At 34.1% G+C, this 19,215-nt stretch overlaps 1 protein-coding gene across 1 annotated transcript; it reads right to left on the bottom strand.

Annotated features, from left to right (window-relative positions):
- Positions 1–1,678: 1,678 nt before the first annotated feature.
- On the bottom strand, positions 1,679–18,875 carry cbwd (COBW domain containing). The gene is made up of 16 exons (XM_079827005.1): positions 18,154–18,875; positions 17,739–17,857; positions 17,428–17,514; positions 16,607–16,703; positions 15,187–15,278; positions 14,032–14,091; positions 13,881–13,918; positions 10,925–10,971; positions 9,171–9,257; positions 6,248–6,292; positions 5,401–5,457; positions 4,641–4,692; positions 3,465–3,533; positions 3,308–3,373; positions 2,995–3,124; positions 1,679–2,292 (listed from the first exon to the last, which is right to left on the bottom strand). The coding sequence occupies exons 2-16, from the start codon at positions 17,836–17,838 to the stop codon at positions 2,219–2,221; spliced, it is 1,101 nt and encodes a 366-aa protein (XP_079683131.1). The 5' UTR covers positions 17,839–17,857; positions 18,154–18,875; the 3' UTR covers positions 1,679–2,218.
- Positions 18,876–19,215: the final 340 nt, after the last annotated feature.

A 19,215-nucleotide genomic window follows, 5' to 3' on the forward strand; every position in this document is an offset into this window, starting at 1 on the left:
GATGGTCAGACCAATAGGAGTGGAGTGTCACCACAGGGATTCAGGACAGGCAGGCAGGTGTGGGGGGCTTTGACCTGCTTAAACAATTCGCATACGAGATGTGGAGCCTAAACGTCCCATTAGAGCATCTGTATGGGCGCTGTAGCCTATACAGCAAAAGTGCATTAGCCATATTTGATCATATTAATAACTTTGATAGGTTCAACTTTTATGAGTTTTTAATGAGACATTTTTATCCATATAATATTAAAACCCGTTTATCCTTCAGTATGCAATATTAAATCGATAAATGCACTTAAAAATAATGGATGTTTAAAACGCATACAAAGAAACAAACAAACAAACAAACAAAAGCCTATTATTTTCTAAAATGTCACGTGTAAAAAATAAACTATGAAAATAGAAAATAACGCAATAGCTAATAGGCCTATTTTTGGGACGTTATTTGTTACGTTCTGGGTCAATTTTACATGACAACAACAATTATTTTTTTAGTTATGGCACGCTGGCTTTGTGTTTAAACTTTGATAATGTTTAAAATAATTCCGTTTTTATTTTAATAGGCTACATAGGCCTAATGTTAATATACAGAGAGAACCACACTGACTCTTTAAGCCCATTTCAAATATCAAAAATAAATACAAGCAAAATTAACTGTTTTTTTTTTTTTTAATAGGCTACAGATAGTGTTTTCAACGTGGTTTTTTATTCCCCCTAAAAAGCGTCACGTCATTGAACCTTTTATTACGGCAACTACACGTAATTCGGTCTTTTAGGGTTCCTCTTTAATTCAGAAGCAGGTTTGCGCAGTGGGAGCTGGGATGTGTGATGGTGAATTTTCACACCACGCCTAACTACCGGTTTAAAAGACTGATTTTTTCCCGATACCCCCTGGGTTTCGTTTGGTTTGTCACCTCAAGATACCCGCAGGTGGTGTGACCATGAAAATGGCCGTGGCCCGGCTCCCCGCATTGCAAGAAGAATGCCGGTAAACGAGCCTATCAACATCAGAATCAAAAAGGAAACGGCGCAGCTTTAGGCTACAGGCCAGGAGCGAGTTTTATTGGAGGGCATGAATGAACGCAGCAATCCTCAAAGCAAACCTTCTTGTGCGCGGATATGTGTTAAAACTGTTCACAGTCATCTCAATTGCAAATGAAAGGGCTGGAGCCCACCGTCCACTTCCTCAGCTGTGGATGGTGTGGAAGTGGATGCATGTAAATGTAAGAGCACTTGAAAGTTGTGTAAACTAACTATTTACAGCACTCATTAATAATAGACTGATCTTATAGTGTTTGTATTGAACGTTAAGGTTTCTAATAACACAAAGCGTGAAAAATAGTGTGATAAATTCAAATATTCTTACCGCAGTTGCTATGTTATGATATATAACATATTAGAGCAACATACATTAGTGAAGCAATGTATTTATGGCATGTTTTGTGAACATGTTTCATCTAACACTACATTCAATGTATACATTAAAAGTTCATTTATAAGCTTTCTTTTGCTTAGTTATCATAATGTATGTTCCACTGGAGACACTCGGCAAAAAGTAAACCCTGCCAACCAATTTCCCAATGTTTTTTAAATAGCCATTTTTCGCCTCGTCACAGAAAGTGTTAAGTGGGTGCTTATAGAGATGGTTCTCACGTTTAAAAAAAAAGGACACAAATTTAACACGTAAGCCAAGTAACTCAAGACTACATTTATTTTACTGGTTACTGTTATTTTACACTTTACACTGTGAAAAAGCCTAGGTAAAATGATTAGTAATTGATCACCCAACTGAATTGTTTAAATAACGACAGTCTTCAATTAAAAGACTATGGGTTTTTCTCTAGCTCCAAAATATAACGCATTTTCAGACAAAATGATCATGTAAATGTGAAATCAATTACAATGTGTTTAAGACATGTCAGTGATTTTTACTGGTTTGAAATGCGGCATAGAGATGCTTAAAGGATTTTTAGTACACGTTCTTCACGTTTCAGAGAAATAAGTGTCAGATTTGAACACTTTTCTCATTTAAAACATTATGGAGCATGATAAGCACCTATTAAGCTGTTGCAGGATTTGCAAAGTCCCTGTGGGTTGCAAACAGAAATAGCTCCATTTTCAGTGATTTCACAGATGTCTTATGAGATAGAGGTTGTTGGTGTTGTATGGTTTGTATACGTGGCCTGGTCGATTGTGTACAATTTCAGTCAGGCATCATCTACTCCACGCTGTCTTTACTTGACACGGCTGAAATGAACTCTTCCTTAAGAATCTCGCCATCAAGGTTTCGACCTGAAGTAAGAAGAGAGTAAATGTTACTTTTTTTTAATGATTTAAAAAAAAAAAACGTAATAAACAATGAAAAAAAAACCAAGCAGATTAATCATTTGGCATTTTACAAAGATTTCTACAAAGGTATTGTATCTTAAAGGGATACTTCACTCAAAAATAAAAATTAGCCCATGATTTACTCACCCTCAAGTTATCCTAGGTGTATATGACTTTCTTCTTTCAGATGAACAGTTATATTAAAAAATGTCCTGGCTCTTCCAAGCTTTATAATGGCAGTTTCTGTTTTGAAGTCCATAAAAGTGCATCTATCCATCATAAAAGCTATCCACACTCGTGAACGTGCGTACGATAGTTAGCGGAAGTTAAAAATTACAGTTTGTACATTTTTAAATATGGATATTTTTCTTACACAAACGCATCACTTCGCTTCAGAAGGACTTTATTAACCCCCCAAAGCCGCGTGGATCACTTTTATGATGGATACATGCACTTTTATAGACTTCAAAACAGAAATAGCCATTCACTGCCATTATAAAGCTTGGAAGAGACAGGACTTTTTTATATAACTCTATGTTCGTCTGAAAAAAGAATGTCATATACACCTAGGATGACTTGAGGGTGAGTAAATCATGGGATAATTTTAATTTTTGGGTGAACTATCCCTTTAATATCTGGAAGCACATGCAGACGGTCTGATCTCACCTATGAAGACGAGTCGGTTGAGTCTCGGCTCGTCATCTGCCCAGAACTCTGGAGTCTCTTCCAGCTCATAAAGCTCATGGACCCCCTGCAACATGACCTTCTTCTGTTTTTGCTGGATGGAGAAGATCCCCTGCCACAACACACATCATTTACACTGAGAATAGATTTGATTAATATTAATAGTGCTTGTATTGTGTTGTTTATATACAAAGGCAATGCTTCTTAGAAGTCTATTATTTGTCTATTATTAGTGATTATTTGGCATTTTAGTGGGTGAAATAATGAAAGAATATACAGATGACTGTATCCTCACCTTTAACCGGATAACTGTCATGGCCAATCCTGCTTTGTTCTTAAATATTTTCTCCCATAAGAGATTCTACAGAGAAAAATTTGACATTTTGTAAAGGTGTAAATATTTAATTAAAAAATATATTTAATTTATATGCTTCCATATGCTGTATTTGTACCTGAATGAATATATTTAACAGGTCTTCTGACACACTGCCAGGCACTTCAAATGTTATAGTCAGCATACTCTGAAATAAAGCAAATGTATCCCAAACAATACAAATTTGTCTGCAATTTCATGACCAAATATGAAGGGAGCATCAGAAACATTTTCAAACAAGTCAAGTGAAATGACAAATGCACTGTACACTTTCATTCAAAAATGTGGAGTTGGTAAGAGATTATTACAATTTAAAACAACTGTTTTCTATTTGAATGCATTTTAAAAATGTAATTTATTTCTGTGATGCAAAGCTACATTTTTAGCATCATTACTCCAGTCTTCAGTCACACGATCCTTCAGAAATCATTCTAATATGCTGATCTGCTAATTATTATCATCAATGCTAAAAACAGTTGTGGCGTGATGCCTTTTTTTTAAAGGATTTTTTAATGAATAGAAAGTTTAAAAGAACAGCAATTATTAGAAATTGAAATCTTTTGTAACATTATACATGTCTTTACAGTAACTTTTGATTAATTTAATGCATCCTTAATAAATAAAAGTATTAATTTCTTTTTTTTTTTAAAGTTTGAACGGTAGTGTAAGAAAGAATGCTGCATTTGTTGTGCTAGCATGTGGATTTTATGCCACGAAAGGCAGCAAAATCCGCAGCAGAAATTTATAAGGGATTTTAATCATTTCTGTTTGTACACCTAAACATTTCTAATAAAGTGTCAGTACAACACTTGAATGAATTTCCCCTTGTGTTAAACACTTGCACTGCTTTTGCACCCATTCTGCTGTAGTTCTCCGAGGCGTTACATGGGCCCTTTGCAGATACTTAAACCATTGTTTGTCTGTGCTAAAAGTTACACACTTCCTTTTTTCCTTTGGAATAACAAGAGAAAACAGGGCTCTCATTTACATGAAAAGAGCAGTGAAGCTTGGCTCTGAAGGGGGAGGGTGGGACAGACTGGGTGGATGCGGGAAAGTGACCCATCTAATAATAAGAGCTCCTTTGGAGAGTTTGGTTCAAGGATAGGAGGAAGCTTACAACATTTAACAAAGCTCCTAGCTTAAATAAACCCTGAGAGGATCCTTGTAGAAAGAGAAGCTGGATTGTTTTTTTTCCTCAGAAGGGAAAAATATTCAACACACCCATTCAAAATGTCATAAAACAAGTCATCTTCACCTTGTCTAGATGTGGTTGGCTTGTTTTTACCAGCTGCAGCATTTCAGCTAATCTGCAGAACACAAGATTTCAAGACATTTAAATGTAAAAACAAGTACATTGATTGATGTCAAATACCTTCAATAAACATACAACATCCTCTTACATACCCAAATGCATCAGACAGATGTACAGTCTTAGCTAAAACCTCTCAAAGGGTCTGACTACACTGACGGCTCCTAATCCTGGTGCTGGTGTGATGCGGAGGAGATTTTGGGTTTAGTGACAGTAAGATTGAGCTTAATGCAGAAAGAAAGAAGAAGAAAGCGCGCAAGGGAGCGGGAGAGTGGGCTCTGACCCCTCGGGGAGGGCAAACGTAGCTCTGTGGATTATTCGTCGGGCTGGGAGTACCACACAGCAGACCAGAGGGGGGTCATCCCAGACAAGCAGCCTGTGCTCAGGGGGGCAAATGGACCACAGTCGGGGCTGAAAGGCAGTCTGTGTGGAAGTGCTTCTGTACCTTTACTGCAGACACCGGCTATAATCCTCTGCAGCTGGGCCGAGCCATTCACATTTACTCTGTCTCACTGTAATTACTCTTAAAAAGGGTGTTTCATTTTTTTGTGCAAGTCATCAACATTAGCATGAGCTAATGGAGTGTTTGATCTTCGACGGATGCACAAAATCCTCTGGGAAAAAATACTGGTGAACAGAATCGCCACTATACTTACAGTACATCAAGTACTTTAATTGTTGCGAGTATTCTTCAAAAAACACTTACCTCGTGCCATCTTTGGTATCAAAAGAATGTAAATCTAATACTTGAGACAGATCAACCCTATGAGAAAGGAAAATACACTTCATTTGTATTTATATATAAATGTCTTTGATGTTATTAATAGATAAAAAGATAAACAGTGCCTTAAATAATAGGACATGGCTAAAATTGCTGGAAAATAGCTTTTTCCATAGGTCAATTTATGACATTTATTGAACATACACTACTGTTCAAGTTTGGGCTCAGTAAGATTATTTTTAATAAATTCATTTTATTCAGCAAGGATGCAATAAATTGATCAAAAATTACAGTAAATGTTTACATTGTTACAAAAAAATACTTTCCTATTCAAAGATTTTGCTCCACATAAGTATTAAGCAGCATAACTGTTTTCAACATAATAATAAGAAATGTTTCTTGAGCACCAAATCAGCATATTATAATTATTTCTGAAGGATCATGTGACTCTGAAGACCGGAGTAATGATGCTGAAAATGCAGCTTTGCTATCACAGAAATAAATTACATTTTAAAATATATTAAAATAGAAAACATATTTTAAATTGTAATAATATTTCAAAATATTACTGTTTTTACTGTCATTTTCATCCAATAAATGCAGCATTGGTGAACATCAGATCTTTCAAAAACCTTAAAAAACAAATTACGGACTTTGTTTTTTTTTACAGTAGTGTACATATCAGATTACAGGTCTTAAAATCTGAAATTTAATGTATGCAGAAAGAAAGTTTGATACGGCTTAAAAACATGGTACAATACACACAGCATTTTTACCATGGATCAGAATAAAGTGCATGTTTTGTGTTGGTGGTTTCTGCAAATATCCTCACCTGGATTTTTGTGTCTCCAAAATCTTTACGAGCCCATTTATTGATCTATAATGAAGAAGACAGAGCACATGTAAAACAAACTCAAAGACAAATCAAATTATCATTACAACTATATTTGTACATTTTTGCAAATGGAAGAAATGCGATGGTCAACATTATAATGCTATGGTGTTATGTTTGGTTGCCAGGACATGGCTATATGGTCATCAAGGTGTTCTGAAGGGTTTCTACTAGGGGTGTAACGATTCATCTACTACATCGATGTATCGATTTATTTTCCTACGATCTAACTACATCGACCTGTGCTTGGCAAATTGACCTTCCGGACGACATATATCGATCTAACATCGTTTTAAAAGGTAATCAATCGATTGTATCGATCATAGGAAATAACGCATTGGATTTAAGCACGTCAGACTTTAAATGGATGTTTTTTCTTAGCACTTTTAATGATAAAGGCGTTAAACGTTACTCGATTCAGTCTGCCTATCTGTGACATCATCGCAACGCACGCACCAGCAGCAGCGCTAAGAAAACAAAACATAGCATGGTGGATGGCAGAGGAGAAGCCAACCAGCGAGAAATGATCAATCCACCAGGAGAAAGCGCTACCTGTACTTTCAACCCTTGCTAAATGTTACCTGGTCATTCCCAACACCAGTGCGCCAGCAGAGCGAGCTTTAGTACTGCTGGAGACATAATGAACACACAGAGAAGTGTTCTGCGGTCAGATCATGTTGATATTTTTGAAAAAGAAATCTGTCATTGAAGAGTAGTTGGTTACATTTTATCTTTTGTTAAATATTGTTTGTTTATTAAACTGAGAGTAGTAGCAGGTTCAGCCAGTTTATTCAACCTGAAGAAATGTTGGTTGCACTTTATTTTTGATATTAATATTGTATTAGTATTATTTTAATGTTGAAAAACAACAGCAAAAGTAACAGGTACACCTATTATTAATTAAACCTGAAGAGTTAGTTGCACTTTATTTTTGATATTAATATTGTAATATTATTATGTTGGATAACAAAAGCAGAAGTAGCAGGTTAACCTACTGTTGAAATGTTGGTTGCACTTACTGTGCTTTTATTGAAAATGTATTGAATATTGAAAATGAGAGCAGAAAAGGTTAACTTCCTGTTAATTCAACCTAAACTGTTGGTTGCACTTTATTCAAATAAAATTTGAATGCATTTGCCATTAATTGTTGTTTACTTGTTTGTTTACATCTATAATTAATTGATACCTGATTCCCTTACAAGAAACAACAGGAATCTAGAAAACTTCACCTGCACTGACCAGTATCCAGATATTTATTTCAGTCACACAATTTTTGACTAAAAAGTTACTGAATCGATTTCAAGTCACTGAATCGTTTCGGATCGTATCGTTCTAAATAAACCAATATCGTCCTTGAATCGTATCGACAACCTCAAATCGTGAAACGAATCGAATCGTTGTGAGAACGAATCGTTACTGCCCTAGTTTCTACTCATTTCTGAAAGTTAAATGAGTAAACCCTCAATACTCTAAGACATTTTGGTACCTAGATATGAATCAAGTACCTCCTTTTCATGTTCCCCATGAACAAAAATCATAAGAAATATGCTTTAAAGTAAAAAGTTCAAAATGGCAAAGTTGATTACTTTGTGTTAGGGGGTTTAAATCCCTAACACTAATAAAAGTGATATGCCCAAGCAAACACCACGTATTATGAATAAAAATGTTAATGTTTTCACCACAATACATTTGTGACATAATAAAGACAGACACCAGAATCTTTTGAATAACATACACTGGTAGTCAAAAGTTTGGATTAAGGATTTTTAAATTTTAAATGATCAAAAATACAGTATTAAAAACAATAAGTAGTAAAAACTATTTTTTTAAAGCAGTATTAAAATGTAATTCATCCATTTTCTATTTGAATATATTTTATAAAATATAAATTATTCCTGTGATGGTACAGCTGAATTTTCAGCATCATTACTCCAGTCTTAAGTGTCACATGATCCTTCAGAAATCATTGTAATATGCTGATTTGGAGCTCAAGATCTTTTTTAATTTATTATTATTTTTAAAGTTTAATACAGTTGTGATGCTTAATATTTTGGTGGAAACCGTGATAAACTACCATTTAATAGTGTAGGGTAAGATCTTTAAAAAAATGACCAACTGAAAAAATAGAAATTAATACTTTTTTTCCAACAAGGCTGCATTAAATTAAAGTGATAGTAAAGACATTTATAATGTTACAAAATATTAATATTTTAAATAAAGGCTGTTTGTTTTTTTAGTTTTCTATTAATCAAAAATCCTTAAAAAAATATCAGAGTTTCCACAAAAATATTAAACAGGAAAAACAACATAGTTTTCAATGTATTTTATGGTATTTTAACAAGGTTTTCAACATTGATTATTATAATAATTGAACACCAATAATAACTGAGTACTAAACCAGTATTAGAGTGATTTCGAAGGAGACTGGAGTAATGATGCTGAAAATTCAGTTAAGGAATAAATTACATTTGAAAATATATTAAAATAGAATTTTTATTTTAAAATGGAATAATATTTCATAATAATGAAATATAATAAAGTTTTTTTTCTGTATTTTTGATCAAATAAATGCAGTCTTTTAAACACTAATAATTTAATAACACTGTTAAATGTAATCTTTAGCAAATCTCAAAATGAATATCCATTTTTGGATACAGTGCATTATAACGTTGTGATGCCCAAATTCACTTGTAGCATTTAAAATTTTGGTTGTCAGCATTTTTGTTTTTAATTATTTAAACAAAATAATAGCATAACATTTCAATATCGCCCATTTATTTGTAAAATCATTATCAGACAGAATTTTAATATTAGTACATCCCTAATAAGAACACATAGAAATATAAAGGTTGACAGTTCTCACCTCACCGTATCTCTGAGCTGCACCAGTTCAGTATCATTCACTAGATCGGTCTTATTGATGATGGTCAGATCAGCAAGAGCTATCTGCCTAAAAAAAGAGAGCAGAATTCAGCACCATTCACAATCACCTGATAAATGCTGCCTATCTTTTCTAAATGTGTACGCGACAAAGGCAGGCGACACCTCAGAGGGTCGCATATGGATTATTCGTCATAAAAAACAAATTGCTTCTATGTGCATCTACAGTTGCTGTACGCAAGTATGTGTGATTACAGTCGTATAATACATCAATAGAACAATACAGTACGAGAACAACTCGTCCCATTCTCCCTCTCTTTTGTCACTCTCTTTATTGCTCGTGTTCAATGTCCCACTCTCCCTTTGTATCTAAATGTGTGTGTGTAAGTGTGTAAACACTCTTTGTTGTGTTTCATCCATCCCCCTGCCTGTTGTTGAGACGTGTGTGGGTGGCATGGTTCGTGCCATACTCAAAAGGCGCCACCATTTTGTGTGGTAGGAAAACATAAACAGAGAGCAGAAGCAGTTTTTATGGCCTCTGACACTTGTGAGCATTCCGACATGCCTCCGAACCCCAACAAAAACACCCCGGCCGCAGCAGGTGAGGTGGAGGGAGCTGGGCTGGAATCGGATATGTTTTTGCACAAACATTAGCACCAGCTGTAATGTTTAATAGAGATAACAGTCACAAATAGTATTTTGAAAGACCACACAAGAGGTGCTCATAAAAATCTGGGCGGTGCTGGGGAAAAATGGCTTCTGGATTCTTACAGAACTGCATAATGCAACAGTGACCACTTCAAACATTTTACTTCGAACATCATATTTATACTGTATATCCTCATGAGATTAAGAATTTTTTTTTAATTTAGCTCCTTTTTTATGTCATTACATTGTTTGGAGCATAAGAAATCTTTTTGATAAATTACATTTTATTTATATTTTATGCTTTCCTCCACCAGGACTCAATTATTAAGAAAATGAAAAGACACTATAGGCAAAAACATCACCAATCAATTTTATTTTTTATCCAAACTTTGTATAAAGATGATTCTTAACTATGTTATGAAATATATAATAGAATGATTTTATATACTATTTTACTCTATACAATATAAGTGTAAATATGGACATAAATGGGTTATATTCTATACAATGTATCTTTACATTGCATCTAATTTGCACATTAATGAGTTCTCAGGGCAACATGCAATGAAAAAAGAAGTGTAATAATGGGAGTAATAACTTGGCAACATTTTCATTAGAATATCTCGTATTTCATAGGAATAATGATATATATTTTCCCTATTCATTTGTTGTGCATCTCCCCAAAATGCCTGATAAAAAAAAGTCCTGGTGTCCTCTACAGAAGGCATGTATGAAATCGAAGCCCTGTTTCATGACAGAAAGTCATATTCTGATTTAAAAACATTTTCCTGAGATGTTTATTTAAAAATGTTACAAAAAATAGTCAGATTTAAATGATAATTACAACATGATATCATATTTCCTTAAGAGTGCTAAATTAAGCCATTCAGTCAATGCCAGTCATTTTTAAAGACCAAAGAGAGGGAATTGTCATGGTCAAACCTCCAAACATCTGGTATCTCTGAGAAGCCCTGAATGCCCTCCTTAAAATGGTGATAGGTATTTCACTAAAATATAATGTCCTCTACAGAGGACAAAAGTCTATGGCTGGGTCTCAGGAGGATATTAATGAATCAAATAAGGTTTTACCTGGCAGCTTCATTGATAAGACCGTCTGGCTTTTCTTCTGTTAGATGCTACAAGACAAATAGGAAATGACAGAATGATTACATACACATACAAAACAACTATTACAACAACAAACGTATTAAATCATACAAGTTTTAGTATAAATACGTAATATTTTGATTATATTTCAGTGATGCACAACATATCAGCACTTTATTGGTTCTCAGCTGAATATAATTTTATATAATTCAAATTATGTCAATTATTTAATAACATTTTTTAAAATGAATATCCATTTTTCATAGTGCACATTACAATGTTGTGATGTCTAAATTCACTTGTAGCATTTAAAACGATTTATTTTAGCAAAATATTATACTCTATTTATCATACAAAAGTACAAACATAAATGGTTTGTTACGTATAAAGCTTGATGTACTTTCATTGACTGATTACGACCTCTTTAACCAAGGTAAAATTGCATTGAGTGGCTTATTGGCTGTATGTTATGCCAATGTGCCATAAACAGTTAACTTTACAATGTAAATGTCAATAAGTTATGACAGTATATGTTTTTACATTGCTTTAACTCATCAAAATGAAATAAATAAAATAAAAAGCCATTTTCAACTTTTTTTATAAATAAAAAATTCAACTAATGTATTTTAAGTTGAAATTCCTTAAACATCCAAGTAGATTGTACTTTTTTTTTAAAAGTACATAAAAGTACATTTTTTTTTATAGATAATTAGATAGATGATAGATAGATAGATAGATGATAGATAGATAGATAGGTTCACTAGTGTACGTTGTTTATAGTTGTCAAGCAACACAAGTTGATGCATATAATATTCAAATAATAATATGCAGTCACATGCATGTGTAATATTGGCTATTTTATGGCAGCTTTGAATGCAACTCATGCAACCAGAATTCAGAGTTGGAACTTTATCATTAATAATATCTAATAGAACGATTAGACAGTTAATGGCTCATTAGGTTCAGTATACTTTAACACTTCTGTTCTGTACAGCTTCCTTCCTGACAATATGTCTTTAACATAGGAGCCAATGAGCAAACTGACAAGTTTGCGATTACAAGATGCAAACTCACTAAAAGAAATCCAATTTCCAGGATATTGAAAACAATCCAATTGCCAGTCGTCTCTGCTGACTGGAAGGAGGGGTGTCTCATTGTCTGTGTTCAATATGTAATAACAGTGAGCTCTGGGAACGAGACAAGCCTCATCATCTGTCAGCACAAATTTCAAAACGACTGGCAGAGATCAAGGAAAACAAGGGTACCTGATGGGCATGTGTCTGCAAGTCAAACCCTGAGAGAAGACACCTCACCTGAGCCCCCCACACCTTAAAGTATCTCTTATACGGATGAATATATCAAGTGACAATGAAATAGCAGGACAAAGGGTGACAGGCCCATTAGAGTGATTTGCCTTGATATCCATTATTTCTTTGGTTTCTATCAAGCCCTCCCCTGTCTTCACCTCAACAGGCACTCACAGCACCCCAGAGGGCCGCAGTGCTGAGAGGTGCCACCTCTGCAATAAAAAGACTGACTTGCCAGGACTGACACCACTAAATAGCAGCCTATTATCCAGGTGTCAGTACCGCTGCCCTGCTCCCGGCCTGAAGTGTGAAGAGGAACGGCAAGGCGGGAGATATTTCAGTGGGATACGATACTTGAAGATTAATATCAAATAAATGTTTTTTTCTGTAGAGACCAAGTAAACAATGCGTTCAGGTAAGACCATTTGAAGCAAAAGAGATAAACTCTGTACAAATGTATTACACAATGTTTACAGGGCCATCTTTGCTTTGCTCAATAATATTAATAATCGGACAGAATTGTAAAAATGGTACATCCCTATTATATTTATCATCTTATATACAAAAGTACAAACATAAAGCAATAAAGCTTGTTGTATTTTCATGGACTGATTACGACCTCTTTAACCAAGGTAAAATTGCAATGAGTGGCTTATTGCTTTTAGAATGTAAAATATATGTTATGCCAATTTGCCAATGTGCAATAAACAGTTAACTTTTTAGACAATATTTATCAGACCAAATCATTCTTAAAGGGTTAGTTCACCCAAAAATGACAATTATGTCTTCATTTACTCACCCTCATAACGTTCCAAACCCGTAAGACTTTTGTTCATCTTCGAAACACAAATGAAGATATTTTTTTATGAAATCTGAGAGCTTTCTGTCCCTCCATTGACAATCCACGCAACTACCACTTTGACGCTTCAAAAAGTTCATAAAAAGATCGTAAAACAAATCCATATGAATTGAGTGGTTGAGTCAAAATTTCCTGAGGAGACATGAACGCTTTATATAATGAACAGATTGAATTTTATTACTTTTATTCACATATAAAACACTGATCAGCGAACAAAAAGCTCAACCGAACCTGCTTAATACACAAGAATGAACCTCATTGGTTCTTGCACGGCAATCGAATATGCTTGAGCTTCCGTTTACCATAACTGATTAGCGAGTTGATGAATGTTTATATGTGAATAATAGCCTAAATTCAATCTGTTGATCATAAAAAACAATTCCGTCTCTTTAGAAAATGTTGACTAAACCGCTCAATTCATATGGATTCGTTTTACGATCTCTTTAAGAACTTTTTGAAGCGTCAAAGTGGTAGTTGCGTGGATTGTCAATGGAGGGACAGAAAGCTCTCAGATTTAGTTAAAAATATCTTAATTTGTGTTCCAAAGATGACGGTTTGGAACGACATGAGGGTGAGTAATTCAATTTTATCTACCCCTTTAAAAGGTAAAATAGTTCACTAGTGTAAGCTGTTTATGGTTGCCAACAAAACAAGTTGATACATATAATTCAAGTCTGCATAAATTCAATATGTGTGTTACTAAGAATACAAACAAACAAACTTCAAAATATCAGTTCGCAGAAGTAATTTAGCGTGTGGATCAGCAACTTACCTGCATTGCATGTTTAGCATCTATAACCGTAACAATACCTATGTGGGAGATGAAGAAACATTATATTGACAGGCACACCATTCACTCGGATGGTCAATGACTTCAGCCAATGACTTCATTTGAGGCAGCATTTATTCATTTGGGATCTTACCATCCAGGTAGACATCACTCCCTAATTCTGCATCAACCCAGAACATGGAAGCAACAGCTCCTGGTTTGGAAAACATAAATAAATAGATAAATCAATTGTACTCACATTTATATATATTTTATATATAATCTCTATAATTATTTTACTATTTGCTGTAAATATACAATGAAAAATCCAATAATTGTAGTTTAATGGTACTCACCTTTGAAAGGCGTGGCAAAAAAAAGAATGTGTTATATTCTATGCTTTATTTTATATTAGATTTTGCATTGTTTATCAAGTTATTGAACACTTTCTTGCCTTGAAACACAACTTTAACGGGTTGCGGGTGTAGGTATGCACTTTAAAATGCATAAATAAATTTTATGGATGGCTTAAAATTTTTCAACTACAAGGTAAATTTTGTTTGTTTCCATATTTTCCAACTTTTTCTGTAAAAGTTATTTCACAGTTTCATGTTACAATTTGAGGCCATCTTGTTCACATAATGGAGTTTTGTCAAAATGTCAAGGTAGAATAAGAAAGCACTATAAATATTTGATAGAAGTGTAATGAAGGCAATGTTCTTGAAAGACATCAGAAACATAACCCATTCAGCCCACAAGCATCTTCTGTCGAAGGGGAGGGGCTTATCCCCCTGAGGCCCCCAGGAGTGACAGGCCTGTCTCAGCCAATGACAGTGCAGGGCAGTGAAGAGGGGCTTGTGACTGAGCTCTGAGAGTCCTGTACGGCACTGGCCCTTGACATCTGTCACTCAGGTACACAGTCTGCCTGCAGAGATGCCTTTCCATTGATCTCGGTTTCACTCTCAATTGCTTTATAGAGCTTTTTGCTATGTATGAGAAAAATCCCTATTCACAAAGATGTCTAAATTGTCTTGCAAAGTAAAAAAAAAAATTTTTATTTAAAAGCTAAATGCTAGTGAGGACTAAGACAAGGTGGGTTGCCTGTACTTAGGAACTGTTTAGAATTAAATTAAATTAAATCTAAGCCATAAAATATTGCATAATCTAACAACATGTAACGTAGAACTCTCCCATACAAATTATAACAGATGACAACATTTGAGCAAGCTGGCCAGTGGATGCATTAGCTAGTATACCAAGGAGATTTTGTTTTGTTACAAAGAAGTTTCAGATGGAGCACATGAAATACCTGGATCTGCCAATCCGGTTGTCTCTAGGAGAATGTAGTCAAACTTTCCTTTCTTCTCCATTAGATTTTCAATAGCTTTTAAACCATTGTCTCTGTAAAAGCAAGGGGTGAAATTGTATTATTTGACATAATTTAATCTATGCAAGTATACACTACCATTCAATAGTTTGTAAATAGTAAATATTGCTACATTTTAAAATAACTTTTCCAATTTAATATATTGTAAAATGCTTCATTGTCACATGATCCTTCAGAAATCTTTCTAATATGTCAATTTGATGCTCATGCAATATTTCTTATTATTATCTATGCTGAAAAAATATTATCTATGTTGAAAACAGGTGATAATGTTTTCCCCAGGATTGATTGACAAATAGAAAGTTCAATAGAACAGCATTTATTGGAGAAAAGTTTTGTAACATTATAAATGTCTTTACTGTCATTTATCAATTTAACGAGCCCTTGCTGAGTAAAAGTCTTCTTCATACATTTATTCAACAACAACAAAAAAGTCTTACTGACCCCAAACTTTTGAACGGTAATATACCGATTATTTTCTGTTACACAGCAGTAGTTATATAATGTTTTCTTAATGATTGGTAATTAGAACCAGTATTATGTTTGAATTCTATTTTTGTTACGGGTCAAATTGACACTAATTGAATTCAATACAAAAAAGAAAAGAAAAAACCAAATCACACTGAAGAAAAAATAAATAAATAAATCAGGTAAAAACAGTAAACCTGTAATTTGATACTTCTCACACACTACAACAAAAATAAACATGTAAGCTGTATAACAACTATTTGTTTAAAAATATGAATATTATTATTGTTTTTGTGTGTGTGTATGTGTGCTTTCATGAAGCTCAATCAGTAGAGCATGGCGCTAGCAACACCAAAATCACGCGTTAAACGCCTTCAACGCAGTGTACATTTCTTTGGGGTAATGTAAATTTAAATACCCACAGAGGGTAGTTGAGAAACTGACAAAAAAAATATTTTTTTTATTTTTATAAATAAAGTGTAGCTGTGTAGCTGTGGTTAACCACAAAATTGTGGGTCAGACGGACCCGCAAACACCAAAATCGTCCGAAATTTTTAAATGCATTTCATAACATCTCAAAGCGTCAAAACTTTGCAGGCATGAGTATGAAATTGATACAAAATGAACTAGTATTTCCAAAAGCTCAATTTTATGTTGCGGGTCAAATTGACCTGCTAACGAATCAAACAAACAGAGGACGACAGTTATTTTGACACTGGAATGTAATGGGCAAGCAGAAATAGTGGTTTACTAGTGGTATTTAATCCATCTTAAAAGTCTGTGACAGTAGTTGTGTAGTCCAAATTAAACTATATTTACTCTTCACACAACTACAGGAAACACACACACATATACTTTATTTGAATGGCCGTACTTTACAGAGCAGCACAGGCAGCCGTTTCTCAGCTCCAACCACTCTTCGTAGAGCTCTCCTTCTTGACTCACAGCTAGAGACTTCTCCAGAGCACTGCCTGCAGGACAGCACAGCACAGGTTCAACCTCTGTGTAACTTCTGTGCAAAGCAGCCAGACATTACAATCTCTGGCCTGATGATCTCTGATCATCTATCTTTGCACTTTTGATTAGAATGTTCATGAATATGATCCAAATTTCGAAAAACATTTATGGAACATCCAAAGAGATACACATGTTAAAGAGACGAAATCACACAGAAAACCACAATGGAAATGTGGGTCCCTCACAAGCATTAAAGGGATAGTTCACCCAAAAATTCATTGTCATCATTTACTCACCCTCAAGTTTTTCCAAATCTGTATGAATTTCTTTCTTCTGCTATACACAAAATAAGATATTTTAAAGAATGTTGGTAACCAGACAGTTGACGGTAGCCTTTGACTTTTTCCAAGGGTTAGTCAAGGGTTACCGTCAACATGTTTGATTACCAACATTCTTTAAAATATCTTCTTTTTTAAAAAGAAAGAAACCCATATAGGTTTGGAACAACATGAGGGTGAGTAATTGACAAAAATTTTACTTTGGGGTGAACTATCCCTTTAAGGTCCTACTCTACTGATTTAGGAAAAAGGGAACAAATTTGCTGCCCTCTTCTGGTCATGATAGTGAAAAATCCAGAGGGACTGTCAAGACAGATTTAAAAAAAAAAAAAATTCTAGGCATAAGAACTAAGTTAAAGGTCTTTTGATCCCTTATTTATTAGCTAATTTTATAACTTACCTTCACCAAATTCATTTAGTATGACAGCTATTCGTTTATTATGTTGCTCTGTTAATATGTAGTTCAAAAGCGTCGTCTTTCCCGCACCTGTATAAGAAAAAGAGAGAAATAAAATTAAGCCACTGGGAGTAAAATTATAGTTTCTATAATAGGTTATTTATATAGGTTTATAGTTTCTATAATAGGTTATTATAAGGATATAATAACCTATTATAGAGCATATTTTACTTTAATACTATAGATTAATAATATTTTTAAGTAAAAAAAAAAAAGGTTTGGTATGCTTTATCTATGCACTGTCAAAAGCTGACCCAAGTATCCAGTGATGATGGTAACAGGAATCTGAGCTGTTGGTCCAGTGGGCTTCTCCTTGATGGGAACTAACTCCGGACATTCATCCTCCTCCTCCATTATTTTGAGATCTTTTGAACTAATGAGAATCGAGAATTACACACATTGGAGTTCAGATAAATGAGGTTAACGTTACATATAAATGCATATGACAGGACATTCGTTTTTTAGTGATAAGACTGAGGTTAGGGAAAACATAAATAAGACATATATTATATTTCACCATGTTTGACAGATCAGAACGCTGATTTTAGAGTCACATGTGCTGTCATTTTGGCTGTCAATACAGTGCGGTTTGGTACTAACGTTACTAGACCTCTACAAGCGCCATGCAGTCATATCGAAGCTTACAGACACAAATGAAAGACAACTTACACTTTACGAAACACGAGCTGTTAGATGAAGTATTCCTTTTAAACGTGACTTGCGGGGTAAGATCTGTCTTCCAGTTTGTAATTAAAACGCAATATTTTGACGGGCGATATGCTGGTGTGTCAATAATCAAGGTCCGACCTGCGCATTGACTTGCAGTGAGAGTTCCTATTTAAAAATAGGTTGAATGTTAACTTAATATAGCTACAAACAATTTAATAAAATAAAACATGAATTTAAATATGGTGACAAAATAACAAAAATGTATATACGGTTTGTATAAAGATCAGAATAGCTGATAGCAAACTCATGCACCAACCATAGTACAGAATTTTTCTTAAATTTATGGAAAATATAAGTTTGATCAACTACTTGTCCCAGCAGTCAACAGCTTAACTGAAAAAAAAAATATTATTTTAATATATTGATGTTTATTTAACGCTTATTGAACCCCCAAACTCTAATTTTAGTAACAGGGTTGCAAAAATGGTCTAATTTTGCTTGGCAATTAAATACGTTGAAGTTGAAGTACTAAAATAACTAAAAATAAATTTTAAATTAAATTAAAAACAGAAAAAACGAAACAATTTGAAATGACAAAAGCACATTTTAAACTGAAATCAAAATGAAAGAAAGAAAGCTAGTTTAAAGTACATTATGTAAGATTTTTGGATTACATCCAAAAAACACTAGAACAATGTTATATATTTTGTTGATGTGTGGATACATTATCCGAAAAGTGTCCAAGAATATATATACAAGAATATACCGTGTCCAACACGGTATAGCTACGACTTTGTTTTGAATAAGCAAACTCTATCGGTGAAAACTTACATGTTGTAGCTTTAAAATAATATTCTGCATTAAAAGGCATGTTTCAACGATTGATGTGGCTTATTAAAAACAATAACAAAGACGTAGCTTGATGACAGTGATGGATCACTGTGTTCACCTCCACACCAGTTTTCGCTTTATGTGGTTATCTTTGGCAACAGAACCCGCAGCAAACAATAATGAATAATTGTGGTATCACGAATGAGCAAAACAAACAACTGTGGCTTGCTA

The sequence above is a fragment of the Gobio gobio genome (assembly GCF_949357685.1).
Source record: "Gobio gobio genome assembly, chromosome: 10".
Classification (NCBI taxonomy): Eukaryota; Metazoa; Chordata; class Actinopteri; order Cypriniformes; family Gobionidae; genus Gobio; species Gobio gobio.